This window comes from Tursiops truncatus, chromosome 8, assembly GCF_011762595.2.
Source record: "Tursiops truncatus isolate mTurTru1 chromosome 8, mTurTru1.mat.Y, whole genome shotgun sequence".
NCBI lineage: Eukaryota > Metazoa > Chordata > Mammalia > Artiodactyla > Delphinidae > Tursiops > Tursiops truncatus.
Genome location: NC_047041.1, coordinates 1,053,111 through 1,075,107, shown reverse-complemented (window position 1 = coordinate 1,075,107; position 21,997 = coordinate 1,053,111). Strand labels below are relative to the sequence as shown.

Here is a 21,997-nt window from a genome sequence, read left to right as displayed (position 1 = left end):
TGGGCAGTGGACACGGCGAGGCTACAAGTGCTGCCCCTCCCACTCCTTTCTCCACGATGTGTCGCGTTTGGAAAGAAACTGTGGTTTTTGTGACTTCTGAGGCAGAGCCTCAAGGGTGGAATTGGTCCCCACTCGCTGGGCAAGAGAAGGAAGCACGGGGCGGGTCTGCGTGGCAGCAGATTCACCCCTAGGATGGAAGCTCCCCGGGATGTGCAGCTGCCTGCTCTCGGGCCGCCTCGCCTGGGTCACCGGGCTGAGAGCCACAGAAGTCTCCAGTGCTTTGACTGGGCCAACATCCAAGCAGGCATCTGGGGACAAGGGATGTCCCCAAACCCACCAAGACAGGAGCACCAAGAAGGAAGTACTTGGCAGAACCTGATAGCCCCCTCGATTCTCGGGTGGCCGGAAGAGCAGGCTCCTGCATGAGAGGAGGAGAAGGACGCCAGACGCACCCCAGCCACACTGAGGCCTTCTGCCCTGTCGAGGGCAGCGCCGTTACCTTACTGGAAGAGAGAGATACATCTGTAGTCACTGTAAGACGACCTCGCAGAAGCTTCTGGGTGCTAAGAGTCTGAGTTAGGACAAGAATTCGGCAGGGAAAGGATGGAGCCTGGCTCCTGCCTCCCACCCCTTCCAGCTTCACTCCCAGGCCTCAGCCAGTTCTATATAAACAGACCTGGGGGAATAGGGGCCTGAGCACCCCCAGAACCCAGAATCTGAGGCCCCCCAGCTTTATCTGATCCCATCCTGTGGGAGCTCAGGTCTGCGGCGGGCTGCACGTGGGAAGCATGGAGAGGAGCGCGGGCGGGCTCCCCACACGTGGCAATTAATCAATCTGGGGAATTAGCTCCCACAAAAGGAAAGGAGGAATCCAATCAGGGCTTTGGAACAGCGCTCCAGAGGGTGCGGAGCCAGGCTGGGATATAAATAGAGCCACGGCGCCTGGTGCTCGGCACAGATGGCTCCAGAGTGGGAGGCCCCCGGCCACAGGGCTCCAAGCCCGGCTGGACCAACGGGCTGACGATGAGCTTGAGTCTGAGCACAGGGCCACCTCCCGGCCCCGCTGCTAAGCAGCTTCTACTTCTGAACCAAACCATGAAACGAAGAGAGATGCCTGTCTGGCCGTTCACCAGCCACCCTTCTTCACCCAGAACCAAGAAATAAAGGCTATGTTTAGTTCTGTGGTAACTCACTGCTGAACCCCCCAAAGCAGGCAGCAGGAACCATGGCAAGCCCCTACTTCCACTCTGAATGGGAGAAGGTCAAGACAAACGGGGAATTCAGCTGAGAAGGCATGAATCCCACTTCAGAAGGACTCACTCCCGAGATAGAGACACCAGGACCCCCGCGAGCCCCTCACAAAGCCCACATGCCAGCTGCCCTCTCCCTCCTCCTTCCACTGACCACAGAAGTAAACAGCATTTGCTTCCACGTACATATATATACATAAAGAAACCCACAAACTACACACATACGCATTTGCATCTATATCTATATATATGTAGAGTCTGGAAGATGGCAGGAAGTCCAGCCCTCTTTCAGGACTTGAGAAACTGAACAGAAGCAGACAGCAGTGAGAGCCATTGCTTCCTCTTTTGCACTCCAGAGATATTTGAGGAGGTGGGAAAAATCCATCCAGTGAAGAGGGGAAGGCGGGGGAGGAGGCATAGCTCTCCCTGTCCCCAGTTCACTTCCCGAGCTCTACAGACAGCCACGTCGGCCAGTCTGCCCTCAGCCCTCTCTGCTGGACACGAGGCCAGCAGGCCAGGATGCAGAGGAGACACCCGCTCAGGCCAAAGGGAGAACAAGCAGAACCAGGGTCTGAGCAGCCCTGGAAACTAACGACCAGGCCACCCCTCCACTGGCAGGAGAGGACGAAGCCCTGCACACCCATCACCCGTGCCCACCCTTGCCCCTCGGCCAGCATCCTCGCCCAGGGGACGCTTAAGTTGTGGCATCACAGCAAAGTGGCGTGGCCAGGATCATCGTGCTCCACGCTGCTGAGAATTGCCGTCTGGTCTTCCGGAAGCTGGCGGTGGCACAAGTCTGAGAGTCGGGCAAAGGGGTCGGGCCGGGAATGTCTCTTCTTCCTCCGGAGGCAGACAGCTTCGTCGGGCCACAGGACCTGAGAGTTTGGAAGGTTCTGAGCCTGGGAGGCAGAACCATCTGAGGAGGAGCAGGTGCACACACACAGGAAAAGAGAAGACAGTGGTGAAAGGGAGAAGGCAGCCTCACACACCCAGCCGTCCTCTGCAGGGCACGGTGCCCGGCCTCTAGGGTTACACGCCGGAATCACCCAAGTGCAGAGTGTGCAGCAGAGGAACCACGAAGGGCCAGTGCCCGGGGCCACCCCAAGTGCTGTCCTAGTGAGAGCCAGGAAGCAGGACAGCTGTGGCTGTACTTCCTGCAGATTCACAGATCTAGTCAAGCAACATCTCTTTTTCATCTTGTATTTAATATTGAATATATTCAATACCTTTTATCTAATATTTCTTCTATTTATCGATATTAAAGAAATATTCATACGTCTCTTTTAGTGCCTCCTGGGTACCAGGCATCATTCTAGGTACTGCGGTTGGGACTCAGCACACTTTTCCCCCCCACCGCCTCCCCCAGGCAGTGATGGACGTCACACAGATTTTATCCATAAGCATTAGAGTCAGGTCTGGCCCACCCTGGACTGCCAGGGCCATCCCTCTGCCTTATGGTCCTTCTGGGGACACAGAGGTAAAGCCCTTGCATTCTAGAAGATTATACTTCAATGTGGCAATGGGGAGGAAGAGACAAACTATAAAGACTTAAAAACTACAGATATAAAACCGTCAGATACTGCAAGTGCTACCAAGGAAGATAAAATAGGATCCCTAGACGGCAAATGAACGAGGCACTGCTTCTACTCTGAAGGAGTAACCCCGAGGCGAGTCTTGAATTATGAACCTTCCACAGACCTGGGGGAGAAGTGTTCCCATGGTGTGAAAGCCCCAGGCTGAGAGCAAATGTGACCTGCTGACCGAAGGAAGGACATCGCAGTAACTCAGAGCGAGCAAAGTCGGTGAGGCAGGAAGGGCGGGCAGAAGTCTGTTCTGATTGCAGGGGGAAGGGAAGCTTCTGGAGGGTTTTAATCAGAAGCGTGTGTGTATGTGTGCATGCGTGTATGTGTGTGCACACTCCCGGGACTTTCTAAAAATCACTCTGGTCGCTGTGTGCTGAATACACTGCAGGAGCCAGGACGGAGGTAGGAGGGCCAGAGAGGAGGCCGCTGCTCTGGGCAAGGTGAGAGATGGGAATGACTCGTAATCTAGCTTTAGCATTTGAGACAGAAAAAAGTGGTCAGATTCAGGATGTGTTTTAAAAGTTAAGTCAACAGACCTTACCAGATGGACTGGATGTAAGACGTGAAAGGAAGAGGGTCAAGGATGAAGCACCCTGAGCAACTGGGCAGGTAGGAGTGCCTTTTATGAAACTGGGAAAGAACCGAGAAGCACATCTGGATAATCAGTAACTCTATTTTGGACACGGTAAAGGCTTACAGGACATCCAGCTGCATGTGGAGCGGGCATCTGGAAATATGAGACTTGAGCTCATGGACAAGATCTGGGCTAAATACGGGGGGCATCTGCGAGTTGTGGACATATGACAGGAAACAGGACCACTGCAAGCAGAACAACAGAGAATATAGGCATCTCGTGGGACTTTTTTGCAAAAAAAAAAAAAGGATAATAGATAAATGATAGGTAGGTAGGTAGGTATGTAGATGGGTCTTAACCTGAAATGGGCTTAAATGGGTTGAAAATTCAGCTTGGGGCTCTAATTTCTCTCCCAAAACCTAAAAAATTCATTTTCTTTCTCTCCACCTCAGTATTCCAACCTATAAACTAACAGGATAATAGTACCACCTGAAGGCTAAGTGAGAACTAAGTGCTCACTGCCTCCCAAAGATTCAAGGGCCTCTGTGTGTCACTCTTCCATAACCCAGCCTCTGCAGAAAGCTGCACTCTGGTAGATAAGGAAGACTGGCAAGGAAGCTGTGCAGTGGTCTTCCTGGACGGCCTGTCACAGCACTTCTAAAACCACTGGTAAAAAGACAGCACGTGATAAATATTTTCTAAGTCTGAAAAACGGCTGAATTACTTTTGCATTATATTAGAAGCTACCTATCGCTGCTGGATAAACATCACACATTTCAGTAGTGGTGTCCTTTTCATGAAATACGGCAATTTCACTCTATCTCATGCAGAAAAGTCTGGCCAGCCCGCAGAGGCTGAGTCCATGCCACAGTGACCCCTTAACACTGAGTAGGACCCCAGAATTTCATGTCCAACCAGAGGCCTGAAATGATAAAGAGGAAATATTTAAGGAGATAGGGATATGTCCAAGGCATATGACAGAATGAGAAAGAAAAGTACTATTTATGTTGTTAAAAAATACAGGGGACTTCCCTGGTGGCGCAGTAGTTGAGAATCCGCCTGCCAATGCAGGCGACACGGGTTCGATCCCTGGTCCGGGAAGATCCCACATGCCGCGGAGCAACTAAGCCTGTTCACCACAACTACTGAGCCTGCGCTCTAGAGCCTGGGAGCCACAACTACTAAGCCTGTGCGCCACAACTACTGAAGCCCGCACGCCTAGAGCCTGTGGTCCACAACGAAAAGCCACCACGATGAGAAGCCCGCACACCGCAATGAAGAGTAGCCCCCGCTCGCCGCAACTAGAGAAAGCCCGCGCACAGCAACAAAGACCCAACGCAGCCAAAAAAAAAATAAATAAATAAATACACTGAAACAATGCCATGTTTTCTAAAGGCGTATGCACAGAAGGGTTCTGAACACACATACCCCCAAGAAGGATGGTTCCCAGGTTGGATGAAACAAAACTGGGAGTATGATCTGAGACTTTTAACCTTACTTTTCTCATTTTTTGATATGAAAATTCTATTTGTGTATTCCTTGACAATTAGTATTAAAGAGAAGCAAAGAACGAGATAAGCTGGAGGAGTCGATTGTGCAGAGAACCCAGGGCTGGGATCCTGAGCCAGACAAGCCCGTAGTGGCGGGTCAGGGTGGGAAGAGAGGAGCAGGGTGCTTCTCGACATTTACCGGATCGTTTCTTTGACTTCGAGGAGCCCTTGGATGACTTTTTGGGCTTCTTTATCCGTTGGTATTTCAGAGCCTCCAGCCTCTCAGGTACAGCAGCATTCCCAGGAGCAGGTGGATGTGTCCTGGAAGGGACAATTGGAGAGGCACAGGTCAGCTCCCGGACGAGAGAGCTTTGGAAGAGGAGCTGGAAGAAAGCCAAGTAGCTGACCCAGAGGAGACAGAGCACAGCTCTACGGAGTCCCAGGTGCCCGTGACCAGCTCCTTGACACCTGCCTTCCTGCTGCTCCTGGAAGAGAGAACCCCAATGGAGAGCTCCAGCAGTGGGAGGCCTGCTGCAGGTGGACACCAATCTGTAGAGCCATCAGATGGCCTAGGAAAGGGAGAGACAGGCTTTAATGGCGAACCCATCACACGGCACTCAAGCTGGGGCAAGGAAGTCGGAGAAGGAAGCAGCTGGGATGTCTGAAGTTTGTGGATCATCACAGTCAAGACCTTGAAATGAAAAGTAAAGGGGCAGATTAAAGGACCGGAAGAACAACCCCACCCCACTGACTGTCCTCCTCCGGGAAAGACAGGGCTGGGCCAGATGGGAACCCAATGCCCAGTGAAATCATCTCTTCCATCGCCAAGATTCAGGCAGAACCCCGGCAGCCAATAGCAACTAACAGTTGTCGTCCACCAACATTTCAGCAGCAGACTGGGCTCAGGCTTCATCAGTCATGTGAGAGAACAGAAGAGGATGGAAGTGGATTGTGACGGTGAGAGTGTCCAAATCAGGCAGGCTTGCAAAGCCCTTGATATCCGCAGCAGGTATCCAGTGGATCCATATTTTAAGATTCGACAGAAAAACCAAGGTTATGGGAGAGGAGACCACCTACGTCAGCGTCTCTTTCTGCCCCGGTTGTCGAGTGGGTGTAGCCGTTTGCCTAACAGAGCAACTGCATGGTTAGGACAAAGGCAACAACTTAACTGGAGCCTGTGCTGCCCAGGTGACAAAGGGGCCCAAAGAGAGCTGAGAGGATGGACTGTTTGTGACAGTCTGTGCTTACCGGAGAGAACTGTTCAAGGATCATAAAAGAAGAAAATCTAGAAGACATGGATCAATGCCATTTCTTCTCAAAGTAAGCCAAACTTGGACTCTGAGGAGTAAGGGGGAGAAGAGGGAGACAGGTCGCTCTTTCTTTCCCTCCAGTGCTGGCATTAGCACGCCATCAGGGAAGCAGGGACACTCCAGGACCCTGGTGGATGGGGGCGAGTCACACCTCCCTCTTCCACCTCCCTCACAATCAGTGGTGGGTAAATGCTGACAGGAAGGAGTAGACAGCCAAACCTGTGAGGGGAAAAAAAGCCCCCAGTGGTGAGCAAGCAATCTAAGGTTTAAAAAAAAAAAGAGGGGTGGGAAGACTACAGCCGCATCTCCCCAACATCAGATATCTCTGCAGGGATGAGAAAGAAAAGCATACAGACTAACTGTAGATAAGCCTCTGGTTCCTGGGGTTTCTTGCGCTAACGGACAGTGAAGTAACCTACATCTTCTTTGATGGATGCCATCATTCCAGCATCCTTTAGTAGATACAGCATGGAGAAGCTCCTCCCAAGTTCAGGTCAGAGACATTAATTTTCAACAGCCCCCTAAGAGCACAGAACTAAGAACCCAGCTACATGCACACACGGTCTCAGAGAGAAGGAGTCCAGCTCACCACTGGAGGTCGGGTCTTCACCCCGAAGACCTGCCTGCCAACTCCCCCTTCCTTCCTCTTTCACAAACCCCACAGCCTACCCATGGAGACCCTGCACAGCAGCAATAGGAAGGAAACTTGGGAGGCAGACAAAGGTTGGAGATGGCCAGGGCACGAGGGAGCATGACTTCCCAGAGCTGATGCAACGTCCTCACCCCCCGCTCATCCTGGACTAAGGCTTCTTCGTGCTGCCTAAAAGGAAAAAGACATGAATCCACAGCTCAGTTCATCTGCCTCCTGGTCCTGGCCAGAGTCTTCCAAAAGGCCATACAGATGAATGGTGTACAGTCTGAGGAGGTGCATGGCAAGCAAGTGGACCCAGGGTCCAGTAAGCAAACAGCGCAATTCAGGGTGACCCTCTGGGCATGAGAGAAATGGGTACAGGGTGCCCCCGAAAACTCCTAGGGATGCTCCAAGCCAGCTGAAACTTCCAGGGACATTATTATTACAAGCAACATATCACTACTATTACCACTTTTATCATACAGCATTTACTTACCACTTACCACGCCAGGCACTGATCTATGTTCCCTGCAATAATTTTCTTTAACCCTTACAACATCCCTAAGAGGCAAATGCTATATTGATCCCACTTTTCAGATGGAGAAACTGAAGTTAGTTTAGAGAGGTTAGGCAGTCTATCTTATAATCCAGTTATCATGGGGTAAGAGCCAGGACTCTCAACATCAGATAAACTGCGTGTCCAGCTTCTTCCCAAGGGAAACAGGTGCAGAAGCTGCATGGAAGGAAAACACTGCTTTCGCGTGCACCTGAGCAATCAGCCTGCCCTGCACGCGCTTGCTGCCACGGTCACTGACATCCTCTGCTTCGGTGGCAGAGCCAGAGAAGGCAGACCAGGGAGGGGGAAGGCTGGCTGAAGTGATGCCCTCAGGCGATGATTCCCGAGCAGCAACAATCCACTGAGTGGGGGAAGCCAATTTTCCCCTGTGAAGCAGCCAAGCTCCAGCTCTTCCAAGGCACCTGCTGTCCACCTGTTTTCGCGTTTGGCTTGGTGCTCAGGCTCAGATGCACGACAGGAGAAGGCTCCCCAAGGCACTGGAACACTCTCCCGGTACAGGAGGCAAAAAATAAAAGCAAGGGTCTGGAAGGACGGGAGGTACAGGGGAAGGGGCAAAATGGGTCTTTATATTCAGCTAGTTATGTAGAAAAGTCACGTGAAATGTGTCCCAGCAGACATCAAACCACCTCCCTTCTCTGGGAAGGGGGAAAGGGGGGCCATGTCCCCTATCAACACCAAGCCCCCCAGGGGACTTTCAGGTAATGGGCTTTTGATGCCGATGACGTTCAGACAGTAGGAGGCTGGGTGAAGCAGCTGCATCCCATCCCTGGAACAAGGGCAGCAGGTAGTCCAGGGCTGGCCAGTGGGGTGCCCTCCAGGGAGGCAAGGCCGGAGTTCTGTTACCAGTCAGCCCCAGTTCTTCCAGAACACGCAAGAATTCAGCAAACTTGGACCCCATCCCCCAGAAAGTACGAGCATTACTGGAAGGTGAAGGCCTGAAATTAAAGCCCAGGGGCTTCTCCGGACCGTGTTCCCCATGAACCCCAGTTCTCTGTCCCACAGGTGTTTCTTTGTGGTTCACACCTACCAAAGACAGCCTGAAACTGACCTTAACACTCTCTTTTTCTCTCTCTCACCTGTTATAAAATCCGTACAAAATCCAAATCACAACCAGATAGCCCCAGAGGCCTTAGTGCATATCTCTATGCTCACCCAGAGCAGGGGAAGAAAGACAGCCAGGTTCAAAAAGGCAAACCACAGGGCAGGACAGTCGAAATCCTCCGGACTTTTCCTGCCCTCCTGCCCCAAGAGCTGGCCGTTAACCCCGGCGGCTGCCGTGCCCGGTGACAGAGCAGTGATGAAGGAGCACTTCCTTCCTCTCCTGAGTGGACACTCTGCCATCTGACTACAGGACTGAGGTGGAGACCGAGGACACCCACTCACATCCACGGTGTAGCCAGGACATGGGTGAACCCACTCTCTGCCACAGCACAGCCAGCCAGGAGTCCGGAGATCAGTGCCCACCACTGCGTCCACAGACAGCCCCCCTCTGGTGGGGCAAGTGTGTGGCCTCCGAACTCGGCAGAGGCTTTTACCAACGGGACCTCCTTCCCACGGTTCACCCAGTACAAGGGGCCCCAGCACGCTCCCAACCCACCTGCCTCGTGGAGGCCAAGGTCAGTATGAACAGGAAAGGGGATCAGAGGGGAGGCAAGAACAGGGCCGCTACTGGTGTCAGACAGGGAACGGAGAGCCCCATCCACAAAGGGACAGGTCCGAGAAGGGAGCTGGGAGGAGGAGGAAAGGGGAGAGGAGGTGGGGCGGGGCGGGAGCAGAACAGGGGAGAGCAAAGGAAGTGGGAACAGAGCAAGGACACACGTGGACGAGACGAGTCACACCACCTCCAACGAGACCCAGCGGGGACACATGCAAAGGCAGTGTGAGGGTGGCGCCCGAGAAGGAGCCTGGCTCCTGCAAGGGCCCAGCAGCCTCCACCCAGAGCTCTCGGCAGGCAGCACGGTGAGGGCCTGACTCCCCAAGGCTGGAGAGCTGGCCGGGCCAGGCGGAAACCACCCTGCATCGCGCCCCTGGTTTCCTGGTTTACCACAGCAGTGAGAGGGCACCCAGCCCCCAGGTCTGGCAGGTGGGGACACCGGGGAGGGGGTCACGAACCAGAACGGGGCCCAGGCCCAGGCACTTTCCCGGAGTGGAGTGAGAGCTGGGCCTGGAGTCATCACTCCTCTGGGGGCAGCAGGGGGGGTCACAACTGGGGGCAGGGAGGAGAGCAGGAAGGTGGAGGGCGGTCCCATCGCTGTCACCCCATTGGCCGCTCCTAACTACACCGTCCCTGGTCTCCCCGAGCTCATGGCTGCGGCGTGGCACCCGGCCAGCCTCACACAATCCCGCGACCTCTGGCTGCAGACACTCTCGTGGCACGGCCGTCCTGTTTACGGGAGGCCATCCTTACGCCCAGAGGAGACCGATGGTCCTGAGTCAGGACCGTTAGCCCTCCTGCCATCTCCAGGTGGGGAAGGGATGCAGAGACTTCAACCCAGGAAGCCAGAAGCGCCCAGAGGAGGCTCCCTCTCCCATCTGAGTGCCTGGTGCCTGCGTTCGCTTGTTGCCACAAGCACGGGACTGGCGTCCACGGCAAAAGGAAGATCTTGTCAGCGGCCATGAGACTGAGCAGGCCTCAGGGGACCACAAAAACCTCTCAGAGAGACTTGGCACCCCTCTGCTGTCAAGCTCCCGAGACCTCCACCTGGAAGGAGTCGCCCACATGGAGAGCAGAGCTGCCTTCTGCCCGGGGGCCTGTCCTCTCCGGCGGAGCTCCTCCAAGACCCCTTCCCGGAGCTGTGGCCCAGGGACATCAGGAATGGCTACTGCAGGGGCCTTGAGAGCAACGTGAGCCCGCGGGCGAGGTCCACGCCTCAGTCCTGTGACAGCCAACAGGCTGCAGAGCAGGCTTAGGAGTGGTGACCTGCCCCTGCCCTCAGAGGACCACAGGTGGCCTGGCCCTGAGAAAGACCCGGCTGGTGAGGAAAGGAGCAGGGCCGTAGCCCAGCCGCATGCTCCTGGGAGGACCGAGCATCAGCAGGATCCCGAGAGGACAGTGAGGGAGCGGCCACCCCAGGGGGAGATCTGCACCCGGGGGGCTGAGGGAGGAAGGGGGTCTCTACGCCTGCTACTGGGGAAACCGGGCAGAAAGGGGCCGGTGCTCCGAGACACCACGTGCCCGGCCAGGTTTCCAAGGTGCAGAGGTGCAAAGCGCTCGTAGGCATTCTAGGCCCCTGAGGGTGCATGCAGGGCCCCAAGGGCTTCTGTGGGAAGCTCTGGGCAGCAGGATGGCGAGGTGTCTAAGTGCAAAAACTGCAGGGAGGCTCTGGGAGGGGCTCAGAAGCTGCAGCGAGGCAGTGCGAGCGAGGCCCGGCAGCTGTGGCAGCAGCAGGGCGTGGGGACCCAGAAGCCACGGGCCATCGGGGCGGAGGCTGCCGCCCCACAGAGGGGTGAGGGCTGTGGTCTGGATTCCCCTATGGAGGAAGCGCTGGCCCTGCGGAAGCCCGTCCGCTGGTCCGCCCCCTGCCCACCCACCCAGCCGGAGCTCCCTTACCTATTGAGCTGAAGAGAGGCTTGTCTCGACAACACTGCCCAGATAGCTGAGATCAATCAGAAACAAAGCGGTTATCAACATGGGTGCGGGGAACCACCCACGCACACCCAGAGGGAAGGGGAGGAGCACAGGGACCAGAGAACCGACAAGCGAGGCCAGAGAATGGGGTGAGCAGTAAGGAGAGAGACAGAGACCCAGACGGCACGATGGGACGAAGCAGATGAGGGCTGCACAAAGCACAGACGACAGGGCACAGCCCCCCGCATCTCCTGCACAGACAGCACGCAGCTCTCCTCCACCTCCCGAGCTGCTCCCCACCTGAGCCAGGGTGGGAGGTGAGGCTTGTGCTTCCAGGTACCAGAGTGGGGGGGAGGGAAGGGGGCAAGGGAAGGGCGCTGGGCTCCCTCCTCTCGACCTCCTCCCGTCTGCCTACCACCAGGCCAGCCTCCTCTGGACTCTGCTCCCCTGCACAGGCGGCCACATCAAGAAGAGACCAAAGGACGGAACCGGGGCAGGGGTCAGGAGGGATGGGGGACTACGGACGGTGCAGACTCTTCCCAGCAAGTCGGGCCAACCCAAAGAGGATGGAGAAGGAAGAGAGACGGACAGAAGGACGGACTTGGGGAGGAAGTAGTGGGAGGAGGAGGGAGGAGAGCAGAAGAAAGACCAGAGAGAAAGAACACGGGCAGGCGTCCAGGCTGACTGGTACCTGGCACACCAGCTGCTACAGTTTACAGTGGGCTCCCCCAGGCCGGCTGATCGCAGGGGCTTGTCTGTCTGTCTGTCTGTCTGCAGCTCCCTGCGAGGCACACAGGTTGGGGTGGGGCGTGTGGCTCGGGCACACGGTTCAGAGGCGTGAGGTTTTGCTCCCAGCCTCCAGGACGCAGCCTCCAGGGAGGCTGGGGGGCCAGGTGGGGGCGGGAGGCGGCACTCACTAGGCTGCTAAGGGCAGGAGGGTGGGGACGGGAGCCTGGTGGTCCAGGGAAGTCAAGCCCCAGGGTCCTGCTTTTGAGGAGGAGAGGCTGAGGAAGAAAAGGAGGCTGGATACAAGGTCTCTGGGCCAACCCTGGAACCGCCCAAAGCCAGGCTCACGGGGACGTGGTGGGCTCTCCACTCCAGAAGGCCCCGGGGGACCACTCATGGGGACACACCACACATCCCCTGGCCACGTCCTCTCCCCCGGCCCCCGGATGGCCTCCTGAGAGCTCTGGGCTGGATGGGGAAGACCCCTCATGCCCCTGGCAGGGTACCTGGGCAGGTAAGCCACACCCCCCCCCCAGTGACCACTCCCTGCCGCTGCCAAGACCAGCGCTCCTCTCCCGAAGGGATGCTGCAGCGTGTCCCGACAAGCCCTGTCAGTCGGTGGATGGAAGGGCGAGGGCAGGGGAGGAAAGGGGAGGAAGATGACCAGGCGGCGGTGGGCAGGAGAGACGGCTCACACTCACCCTGCGGTAGGTAACGGTGGCGGCGGCGGCTCCGGTCTGAGCAGCTCCTCCCCCACCCTCCGAGGGGAAGGCGTCTGTCCAAACACATCCAAGTGGTCCACAGGCCCTGCGGGGCCCGGCGGAGGGGAGGGGTAGCCCGTGGCCAGAGCGGTGAAGCCCACGGTGGGCCGGTAGCTGGGGCTGCCGCTGCGGCTGCTCTGGGACGGGGAGCCCGTGGACGGCGTGGACTTGCGCGAGAAGCTGACGGCAGCCGGCGGCTGCAGGGCGGTCTCCGACACCTCGGCGGGCTGCAGGAGGCCGGGGCGCGGCCGGGCCCGCGCGGCGAGCTCGGGGGAGCTGGTGCGCGAGCCGAGGGGGCTCTGGGTCAGAGGCGAGAGCCGGGAGGGCTGTAGCACCACTTGATGTAAACTGGGCTCGGCGCGCCTGGCCTGCCGGGGGCTGGGCCGGGGCCGGGGCTGAGGCTCATACCACGGGGTGTCCAGGCCCAGCGCGCTGGGGCCGCCGTGCGCCCCCGGCTCGGCCGGCTCGGGGTAAGGCAACACGGGTATGCCCATGCCTTGGCTGGTGTGTCTCAGCTGCCCTTGGCTCACCAGAGGTTGCACAGGCCTGTCCTGCCACTTGGCGGCGGGGGGCACTGGGGCAGGGCCTCTGCTCGGCGCCTTGCCAGCCCAGCCCTTGGGCGCCTCCAAAGACAGGATGCCCGGGTAGGCTGCGGGCACGGGCAGGGAGGCGGGCGGCAGTCCTCGGGGGAGGCCGGCTGCAGGCTGCAGACTCTCAGCCACATCACACGGGTGCAGCTGGTGGGGGAACACCACGGCCGGGGTCTCCAGTCCCCCAAAGGGGAACTCCGGCCGGCCCCAGGGCTCTGGGGAGCGCCCGCCGGTGGGCGTCTGAGTCAAGGGCAGCGTGCTGTTGGAAGCGTTCTCTCCATTCTCCTCGGGGATGGCGGGGTGGCCGAAAGGCCCCTCGGTGTGCAGAGGTGGCGAGGACATGACAGAGCTCAGGGGGCTGCCCACCTCCGGCATGTAGAAGGGCGGCGGCTCCACCTCCCCAGGGCTGCTGCTGCTGAGGTACCCGTAATACTGGCCGTGGTGGAAGGGCCGGGGAGCGGGTGGCCTGGCTTGGCCAGTGGCCTGGAGCCGGCCCTCCAGGCCGCCAGGGCCCTCCAGGCTGCGGGGCTGGAACCGAGGGCTGTATGCTGGTGGTGGCAGGTAAGACTCCTGGCTGGATGACAGAGGGGTCAGCTGGGACTTGAGGGCGGCCACAGACGCGGGCACCAGCGGGTCTTCATTCTCCTCGTCCGACTGGCGGAACTCAGGGTACATGTCGGTCTCCTCCGCAAAGGGGAAGCCCTCAATGCGCCGAGCCTTCGCAGAGGGTTCCACCTCGGAGGGGTCCATCACAAAGCGGCCGTCGGGGCCCCTGCTGATGAGCTCGATGGGCGTGGTGGCCTCCGCCTCGGCCTCCGCCTTGGCCACGCTGTACTTCTTGCTGCTGATGGCCCTCTTGGTCTTCTTATACAAGGACAGCTCCTTCTCCCGCACGGGGCTCAGCATCCTCTTGGCCGCCGGCTGGGCCTGGTCGTCGGAGGACTCGGACGGGGCGCGGAGTGTGCGGATGCTCTCGGGGCTGACCTTGCCGGAGGACAAGCTGGGGACAGGGAGAGAGCAGGAGGCGTGAGGAAGCTCAGAGGACACTACTGCTTTCCGTTCTCCCTGCAAAGTACCACACGCGCCTAGGAGGATGCCAGTGAGGAGGAGGAATGCTGGCGGGTGGCGTGTGCCGGCGTGAAATACTCTGGCCGACTCTCAACTCTCAACTGTCCAGGCGTGCGCTGTCCACTTTCCAAATGGACACCTCGTTTCCGCGTTTATTCTGCCTGTTCCTATGTTTGCTACCTCTCTCCAGTCACACCTGCAACTTCACTCCCAGGTTGCTCAAGGAATGCAAGCTCATTTTAAGAGTAACTTAAACAAGGCACATTAAGAAGATACATCTGTTAGGATGGAAAAAAAATCCAAGAAATGAACAGCTCATCTACCATTTTGGGTCATCTACACTACTGCTCCCCCATTAGTGCGGACAACTTAAAATTACCGTGCAGATCAATTAAGGGAAAACAGCTTAGAAACACTGTCATGGGGCGGAGCGAGCCCTCCACCCTCCACCCCAGATGGCCGTACCCTGTCTCTCTGGGGCTAGACCACTTACGGAGACTCCAGGCTCTTCCTGCAGTGCGTGATGGAGAGTGGAGGGTCTGGAGGGAGAGAGAGGGGAGCCCGCTGAGGCTTGACGCCACACAGCCCTCCCCAGTTGTCAGCAGGGCCCAGACCAAAGCCCCGCAGGGAAGCAGCACTCTAGCACCTGGCACGTCTGGGTCCAGGATCACGTGCCCCCACCGGGTCTTGCCTCCACCCTCGTTTCGGTCCCAGCCGACTCTCCCACCATCAGAGCAAGTCCCATCGGCAGCTCTGCCCACGAGGTCCCAGTTTCCCTGTTTTCAAGGCGACACCTACCTTTCTTGCGCTTGAGCTTCCGCTTGCGCTGCCTGTTGACAAAGCAGGCGGCCAGGGTGCTGAACAGGATGGCCGCAGCCAGGAAGCATATGGTGGCCACGATTCCAGCCAGTACCGGCCGAGCCAGGCCATCTTCGGTCAGGTCCGGCTGTGGGAAGATGTCTGGGGGGATAGGGGGAGAGCACGGGTTAGATCCTCCCCCCAGGGCCCCAGGTGGTTCCCCACCTGTGTAGGACAGACATCACTAAGGCTCCGCCCTAAAAATGAAGAGGTGGCGTGGCGGGAAGACGGAGAAGAGGGCGTTTACAGAGCCGAGGAATCGCTACCTTGCTTGTGGAGAGGAAACACCATCTGTTATCTCTTCCCTGTGGGACGCCAGCTCTGTGATGGTCTGCGCTGGCCCAGCACCTTACCTGCCACCCTCACCTACCAGCACGCTCTACACGGAACCCGTGACTAGCTGACTGGACACTGCAGGGGCCTAAGCGTCACGCGGGCATCGTGACTCCCACCAACCTCTCTATAGGACCAGGGCCCAGAGGGTGAAACTCTGCAGCAGCAGCAGCAGGGCTGTTGCTGCAGAACGCAGGTGCCCCTTTCTAACCATCACGGTGCAGGCGGGCAACTTCTGCAGGGGGTCAGCGTGTCCTGGGCACCACAGGCACGTGCTGGCACGGATCGGGGCATCAAACAACGTCCTTGTTCTACAGGCAGAAGTGAGCCTCACTTGGTGCCCAGGTCCGCAGAGCTCAGAGTGACAGCCGAGACTGGACCAGTCCACTGCGTTACGTGTCACCTGACAGTTGTGTTAATAAGTGCTGCTCTACAGGCTCACCAAAGGGGAAGCCTATGTATCTTGATACATTTGGCCAGAATCCATTGCCATGTCAAGGACAGCGAGGGATTAAAACAATCCAGATCGTGCTGACTGGCTGAGTGGAAAACAAGGGCTCAGCCTTTGGAAGTGGGAGGCTTCAAGACAGGGAACGCTGAGGGAGCTGCATCCTTGTTTACCACGGGAACCTCCCGACTGCCGGGAATGAGACATAAAGCCACCGAATGCAGAACAGTTCGTGAGAGGCACCCCCAAACCCTCAAGTCCTCTCTTCTAGCTTGGCTGCAGCTCTCTTCCCTGGAGGGAAGCCAAGACAGAAGTACGCTCGTCTCTGCTGCTACAGCAGGCACCTCCGTGTAGAGAAAAACAGCCCCACAGTGCCTAGTATACGCGACAGAAGTCACAGCCGCTCCCCACCGGCTTTCTCGCCCGCCCACCCCCCGCCCTCCCCGCTGCCCCCATATCTCCACCGGGCCCGAGCACGAGCTTCTTGGCTCAGCTCTTGCCCACTGCCTCCGAGGGTCTCTGCGAGCGCTGCCCGAGGACGTGAGCCACTGCTGGATCACTAAGCAAAAACCTCTTCCCAGACCAAGGGAACCACTTCTGGGAGAGGGGCCTGCTACATGTGAGGGAGTGTAGCTGGAGAAAGATGTATAGAAATGGGACCAGAGCCAAGAGAAAGAAAGATAAATGGAGAAAATGCTGGGGAGTTCGCTTTATTTAGCCTGAAAATATCTACGGAGAGGAAGGAATGGAGGAAAACAACACCAAACAGCAATTTTCCAAATGAAACACCCTAATTATGAAGCCATCTTAACGAGAGGCGTCAGTAAGTACTGCTGACCTGTTTCTGTCTCTTTGCTCCAATTCGCCCCCCACCCCCAAGAGGATGACACCAGAGGAACAGAAATGTTATAGCAAAAGGGCTTAAGTCCTTTTCAACTATTCTAACAAGAACCTTAACTGGATTTCTCTCTGTGGTTACCTTATAGAAACGGTCATGAACGCAGCTCTTTAGACGGAGAAATCCTACCCACCTGGCAGGCTTCAGCCGGCGCTTTCGCTCTACTTCCAGCTCAACCTCTTCCCATAAGAGCTGTTCCACAGACGCCGCCCCTCCCCCAAGTACCTGTGCTGGAGACGCCGGCGATGTTGCTGGGCTCGCTGATCAGATCCTGCATGACAGCCAGGACCCGGAACTCGTACCACGTGTCCTACAGCCCCAGGGAGGACACCCCATCGTCAGCCAAGCGACCTGGACCTGCGACAGCCGCCCATCCTCCCCCCACCCCAGCTCTGCGACTCGGGAGTATCTGCCGACTTCCATGGGATGAATACTCCCACCGTGGCCAATTTCAAGCTACCAACGTGAGGTCACTGAAAGCAGAGTTGGGCAGAGATGCCACATGGGCTCTCAGGAGTGCAGGGAAGGGAGAGGGAACATAGGTGGGACGGGGGGCCACTGAGAAATACGCTGCTGCCTCTCCAACTAGAGAGACCTCCCGGGTTAAGGGGAGTCAGCTGGAAAAAAGCACCGTCTTCTCCTCCAGGGGCTCGGAATTGCTAACGAAGGGACCCTACTCTGGGCAAGTGGAAGACAACCCTTCTGGGAAGCCTCTGCCCACGTCAGACTCCCGCAGGGAGCTGGGCCCCCAGCCCACCCTGGCTCGTGTCGGCACCTGGAGACCCCTCAAGCGAGAACGGCACTCCCGGCGGCCACAGGGCAGGCCCTGAACCTGCCGACCTCAGCTGCAGTGATCTGAGGATCCCAAACCTGGCAGGAGACCCGCGAGCACAGGAGTGCAGGTGTGGGACGGTACGCAGCGGCCCACACACACCTGAGCTGGGTCACTCAACGCTTCCAGTGATTCTAGGAAGAGTCACGTCACTTCCGGAATTGAGAAAAGCAGCGGGGAAAACGCTAGGCACCTCACCTGGGACAGGTCCCTAGCAAAGAAGTCCCCATCAGTGCCAGGTATGGCGTCATCCAGCGTCTCCCAGCGCTCTCCGACGCGGAACTCCAGGATGTAGCGGTCGATGGGGAAGCTGTGGTTGGCAGGTGGGAGCCAGGACAGGAGCACACCCTGCTGGGTCCGGTTGGCTGTGAGGCACCTCGGTGGGGTAACCAGCACCAGGGGTTCTGGAGTTGTGACAGGGAATGCTGCGGGGGAGGGAGAGGTGATGGCGGGGTTGCCGAGGCCGCTGCAACCCCTCTACCCACACGTCCCTGTGGGGGCAGTGACCCCAGGGCGATGAGGGCCACATCCCCAGGGTGCAGGCATCAATTCAGGACACGTGTCCCATGAAGAGCCCTCGTGACCCAAGGGAAGGGGGCAGGGTGGGTGGGCCCGAGCCTCCTGACTCCATTTCCAGAGCACTTCTGACGACACACACAAGGGCATCAGGTCCCATGAAAGGAAAAGAGTCAGGAACTTCAGGGAAGAAGGAAATGTAATTATCTTTTGAATAAGACAGTATCTTTGAAAAGATACTATAGGGACTTCCCTGGCGGTCCAGTGGTTAAGACTTCGCTTTCCAATGCAGGGGGTGTGGGTTCGATCCCTGGTCAGGAAGCTAAGATCCCACATACCTCAGGGCCAAAAAACCAAAACATAAAAAACATAAGTGGGCTTCCCTGGTGGCGCAGTGGTTGGGAGTCCGCCTGCCGATGCAGGGGACGCGGGTTCGTTCCCCGGTCCGGGAAGATCCCACATGCCGTGGAGCAGCTGGACCCGTGAGCCATGGCCGCTGAGCCTGCGCATCTGGAGCCTGTGCTCCGCGATGGGAGAGGCCACAGCAGTGAGAGGCCCGCGTACCGCAAAAAAAAAAAACAGAAGCAATAGTGTAACAAATTCAACAAAGACTTTAAAAATGGTCCACATCAAATATATCTTAAAAAAGAAAAAAAGATACTACAAAATGTATCTTTCATTCTCTTCCAAGGAAGAAGGAACATCTTCCCTCAGCACTGCTCACTCCATCCGTTCCCCTCTGGCCCAGGTGGAAAAACAGGCCCCAGGGCACAGGGCTTTGGGGTGGGGCAAGCCTCGGCAAGAAAGAATGTGGGACAAGGCTGGCGTGGGGCCGCCTGGTCACAGCCAACCTCTCTGGCCGCAGACAGGGGCCAAATGCAACAGCAGGCGGGCAGGGTGAGCCGCTGGGTCAGGGAGGAAGAGGTGGCCCTACGCCTGCCACCAGACGAGGCCGGGGGCCAGAGGAAGGGAGCAGCGGGAGTGCAAAAGGAGGAGGAAGGACCCCCACCACCCCGGGAGGCCACAGAAAGATGCAAACACGGGGCCAGTAAGGAACGATGGAACTGAAGCTCTTCCATCCATCTGAGGACACGTCAGTGCAGCCCACAGCGCTCAGACGGGGCACGAGGCACCCTGGCCCGGACAAACCCCGTGGGACGGTAGGATAGACCCTTACTGGGAGGTCAGTGTTGGTTGTATAAGGCACTTAGCAAGGCGCCCGCATACAATGGGCAGGAAATGTCTGCTCTCCATCCCAGCCCCTCCAGGAGCATCCCGGCCCGGCCTCACCTAAAGTGTTCACAGTGACCACCTCACTGAAGGCGCTGGTGCCCAGCTTGTTCTGGGCCAGGACACTGAACTGGTATGCTGTCTCGGGCTCCAGGGCATCCACCAGCAGCCAGCTGGGTCCCGGAGGCACAGGCAGGGACAGCCAGTCGTGGGGCCCAAACCGTGCCCGCTTCATCCTGCCCGAGAGAGAGAGGATCGGGGACGAGGGCGCGGGGTGGGTTACACTGGAGACTTGAGAGGGCACACAGGTGCTGGAGTTGGGGGCGCTGCCCCAGCCTCCCCAGCTTAGAGGTCAGGAGCAGGTCACAACCCCCCAGCTGTGGCTGTGCCGGTCCCCATGAAGCCAGGTCCCCAGCCACTACTGGCGCCTATTCTCTGAAAAGGGACCCTTGGCGTTACTGATGCTCGAGATACTGGTCAAATTACCAATTGCATTCTGGGAGAATCTCACCCTGGTCAGAGCCCTAAGAGTGGCGCAGCCCTGGGAGTGAGGACGCTGGGAACAAGGCAGGTACCAAAGTGGGAAAGTGGGGATGAGCAGGACCAGGGGGAGGCCGGGTGCCCTTGGCCACCCGGCCTCCCGGGGACAGCCAAAGTGGGACCTGCGTGACCCCGAGGGCACAATATGTCCGAGTGGGCTTGAGTCACTGAGGAGGAGCTGGGCGCAGGACAGAAATAATCAGTGCTTCCCCACAGTGGGGACCAGGACCCACCCCTACGGCTTCTGGGTTAGAGGTCACCAAGGAAGGCCGCGCTGTGGCTACAGAACACTGGAACCAGGGGTAAGGGTCGACCCTTGCTCTGCAGCCCACTTGACTCCCTGCAAGCCATGAAGCCGGCGCCCAGGCGCAGCGCCCGGCGCCACCACGGGGAGGACACATCGTCCCGTGGGATTGGCCACGCAGTCCCTCAGCAGCCTGAGGACCCCCGTGGAGGCCAGGCCCCTGCAGGCTAAGGGCTCACGGCTCACAGCTCAAGCCTCTGCCCGGGAATCGGAGCGGAGGCAGCCGAAAGCACAGCAGAGAGAAACCAGCGCTGGAAGGAGGCCTCCCCAGCCCCGTGACCGCCCTTCCCCCGCCGGCACCACAGCAGGCAGCAGAGTGACAAAGCGAAGCAGAGCCGCAGCAGCGAGGGAACAGTCCACGCCCAGACCTTCAGCTCGGGCCTCCCCAAAGGCGGCCACACGCCCTGCCCTGGCCACGCAGCCGCCTGGCAGCGTCCCGCCTGCCCTGGGGAACAGGTGGGCATGGGAGGGGGCTCCGCTTCAACTCCGAGCCCCCCAAGCTCACCACCTAGGTCCAGTGGGCATCCAGAGCTCAGAACACCTAGGGAATCAGAGGCTGGGGAGCAGGCCAGGTCCCTCTGACTCCCTGCTGCTGAGAAGTATACGGAGGGCTCTCCCTGAATCTCCAGGCGCCCCCGACCCAACCTGGTGAGCCTGGCTGGGGCTACACACCCAGATGAGACAGGTCTGGAAAGGAGGAGGTGAGGGCTCACCCTCCCGACTCGAGGATGTCACCCATGATGCAGGTGGCCAGTGCGTGGCTCAGGAGAGGGATGTGGGGAGAGAAAATCCTGAGGGGAGGGGTGGACCTCGGCTGAGGCCTCTCCTCCCAGCTTTTCTACACCTCCTGTCCTCAGCCTGCTTCATGCATTATTAAGATGTCTGTCTGCCCCGAGGTTTGGGAAAGATCTCAAATCTCTGCACTTCGCTAAGTGAACGTATAACCAGGTACAAAGACAACAGACACACGGTCCTAGGGAGAAAATGCACATGTGCAGAAAAGGCCAGGAAGGTGAGCACCACTTCACACTGGCTTTCTGGAACCACTGGTGCAGGGTCAGAATAAAAGATCTATGCTTGTGGCTGGCTGTCTTACGATGCCCTTGAACATCCGGACTCTCTTCCAGGCTCCAGAGAACAGAGCAAGCTGGAGGAGCAAGCCAAGGACAGGGAGGGGCCGCGAGATCAGCTGAGGACGTGCAGCACAGGGTGACGGACCATCCAGGCCCCAGCCCCGCCGTCATCCCAGACACCCCACCCCCCTGGAGCCTGGTCACCGGGCAACACACCCCACCATCCGGAGGGAGGTAGGGCAGGTGGAGAGCCACACCCTTCTCATAACCTGCCCCCTGACCCCAGGGACTGATGAGGGGTGGGGGTGGGGGGATAAGCAGAGAGCAAGGCGTGCGGGGGTGACTCACAGAGGTCCGTACCAAACAGAGAATGTCTGCTCAAATCCTCCATCGTAGCCTGGCTCCCAGGACACGTTGGCAGTTGTCATGGAGACCTGGACCCGGACACTGCCCGGGGCATGGGGGCTGGTGCCTGCAGGCCAAGCGGACACCTCAGGCGGGAGGAACTGAGCCCGCGGAGCCGGGCTGGCTGTGACCTCGTGCACCTGGCAAAAGCGGTGCCCCGGGGGAGACGTCGGGACAAGGACGCTCCGAGGAGCTGCGCCCAGCCCTGCTGGGTCATGGGGCTGGAGGAGGAAAACCGTCCCGCGGGCAGGCTCGTCCTTCCAGCAGGAGATGCGTGAGCATCAGGAATAAGGGCCGGAGGGAAACCAGCCCCTGGTCATCAGCCCCGAGAAGGCCCACGCTCGTCTGGAGAGCATCAAGTGCAGCCGACGGCCACAGGTGAAGCCCAAAGGCCCCCGTCGCACACGGCTCTCTGGCCTGAGACCCAAACAC

At 58.3% G+C, this 21,997-nt stretch overlaps 1 protein-coding gene across 1 annotated transcript in view; it reads right to left on the bottom strand.

Annotated features, from left to right (window-relative positions):
* Window positions 1–1,421: 1,421 nt before the first annotated feature.
* Window positions 1,422–21,997, bottom strand: part of IGSF9B (immunoglobulin superfamily member 9B) — a 42,234-nt gene continuing 21,658 nt past the window's right edge. Inside the window, exons 12-20 of the mRNA XM_073807972.1 lie at window positions 21,521–21,632; window positions 19,304–19,479; window positions 17,696–17,922; window positions 16,891–16,975; window positions 14,927–15,088; window positions 14,622–14,667; window positions 12,411–14,060; window positions 5,097–5,218; window positions 1,422–2,166 (exon numbers count right to left, since the gene is read on the bottom strand). Coding sequence (XP_073664073.1) covers window positions 1,958–2,166; window positions 5,097–5,218; window positions 12,411–14,060; window positions 14,622–14,667; window positions 14,927–15,088; window positions 16,891–16,975; window positions 17,696–17,922; window positions 19,304–19,479; window positions 21,521–21,632 — 2,789 coding nt within the window. The 3' untranslated portion in view covers window positions 1,422–1,957. The remainder of the gene's footprint in view (window positions 2,167–5,096; window positions 5,219–12,410; window positions 14,061–14,621; window positions 14,668–14,926; window positions 15,089–16,890; window positions 16,976–17,695; window positions 17,923–19,303; window positions 19,480–21,520; window positions 21,633–21,997) is intronic.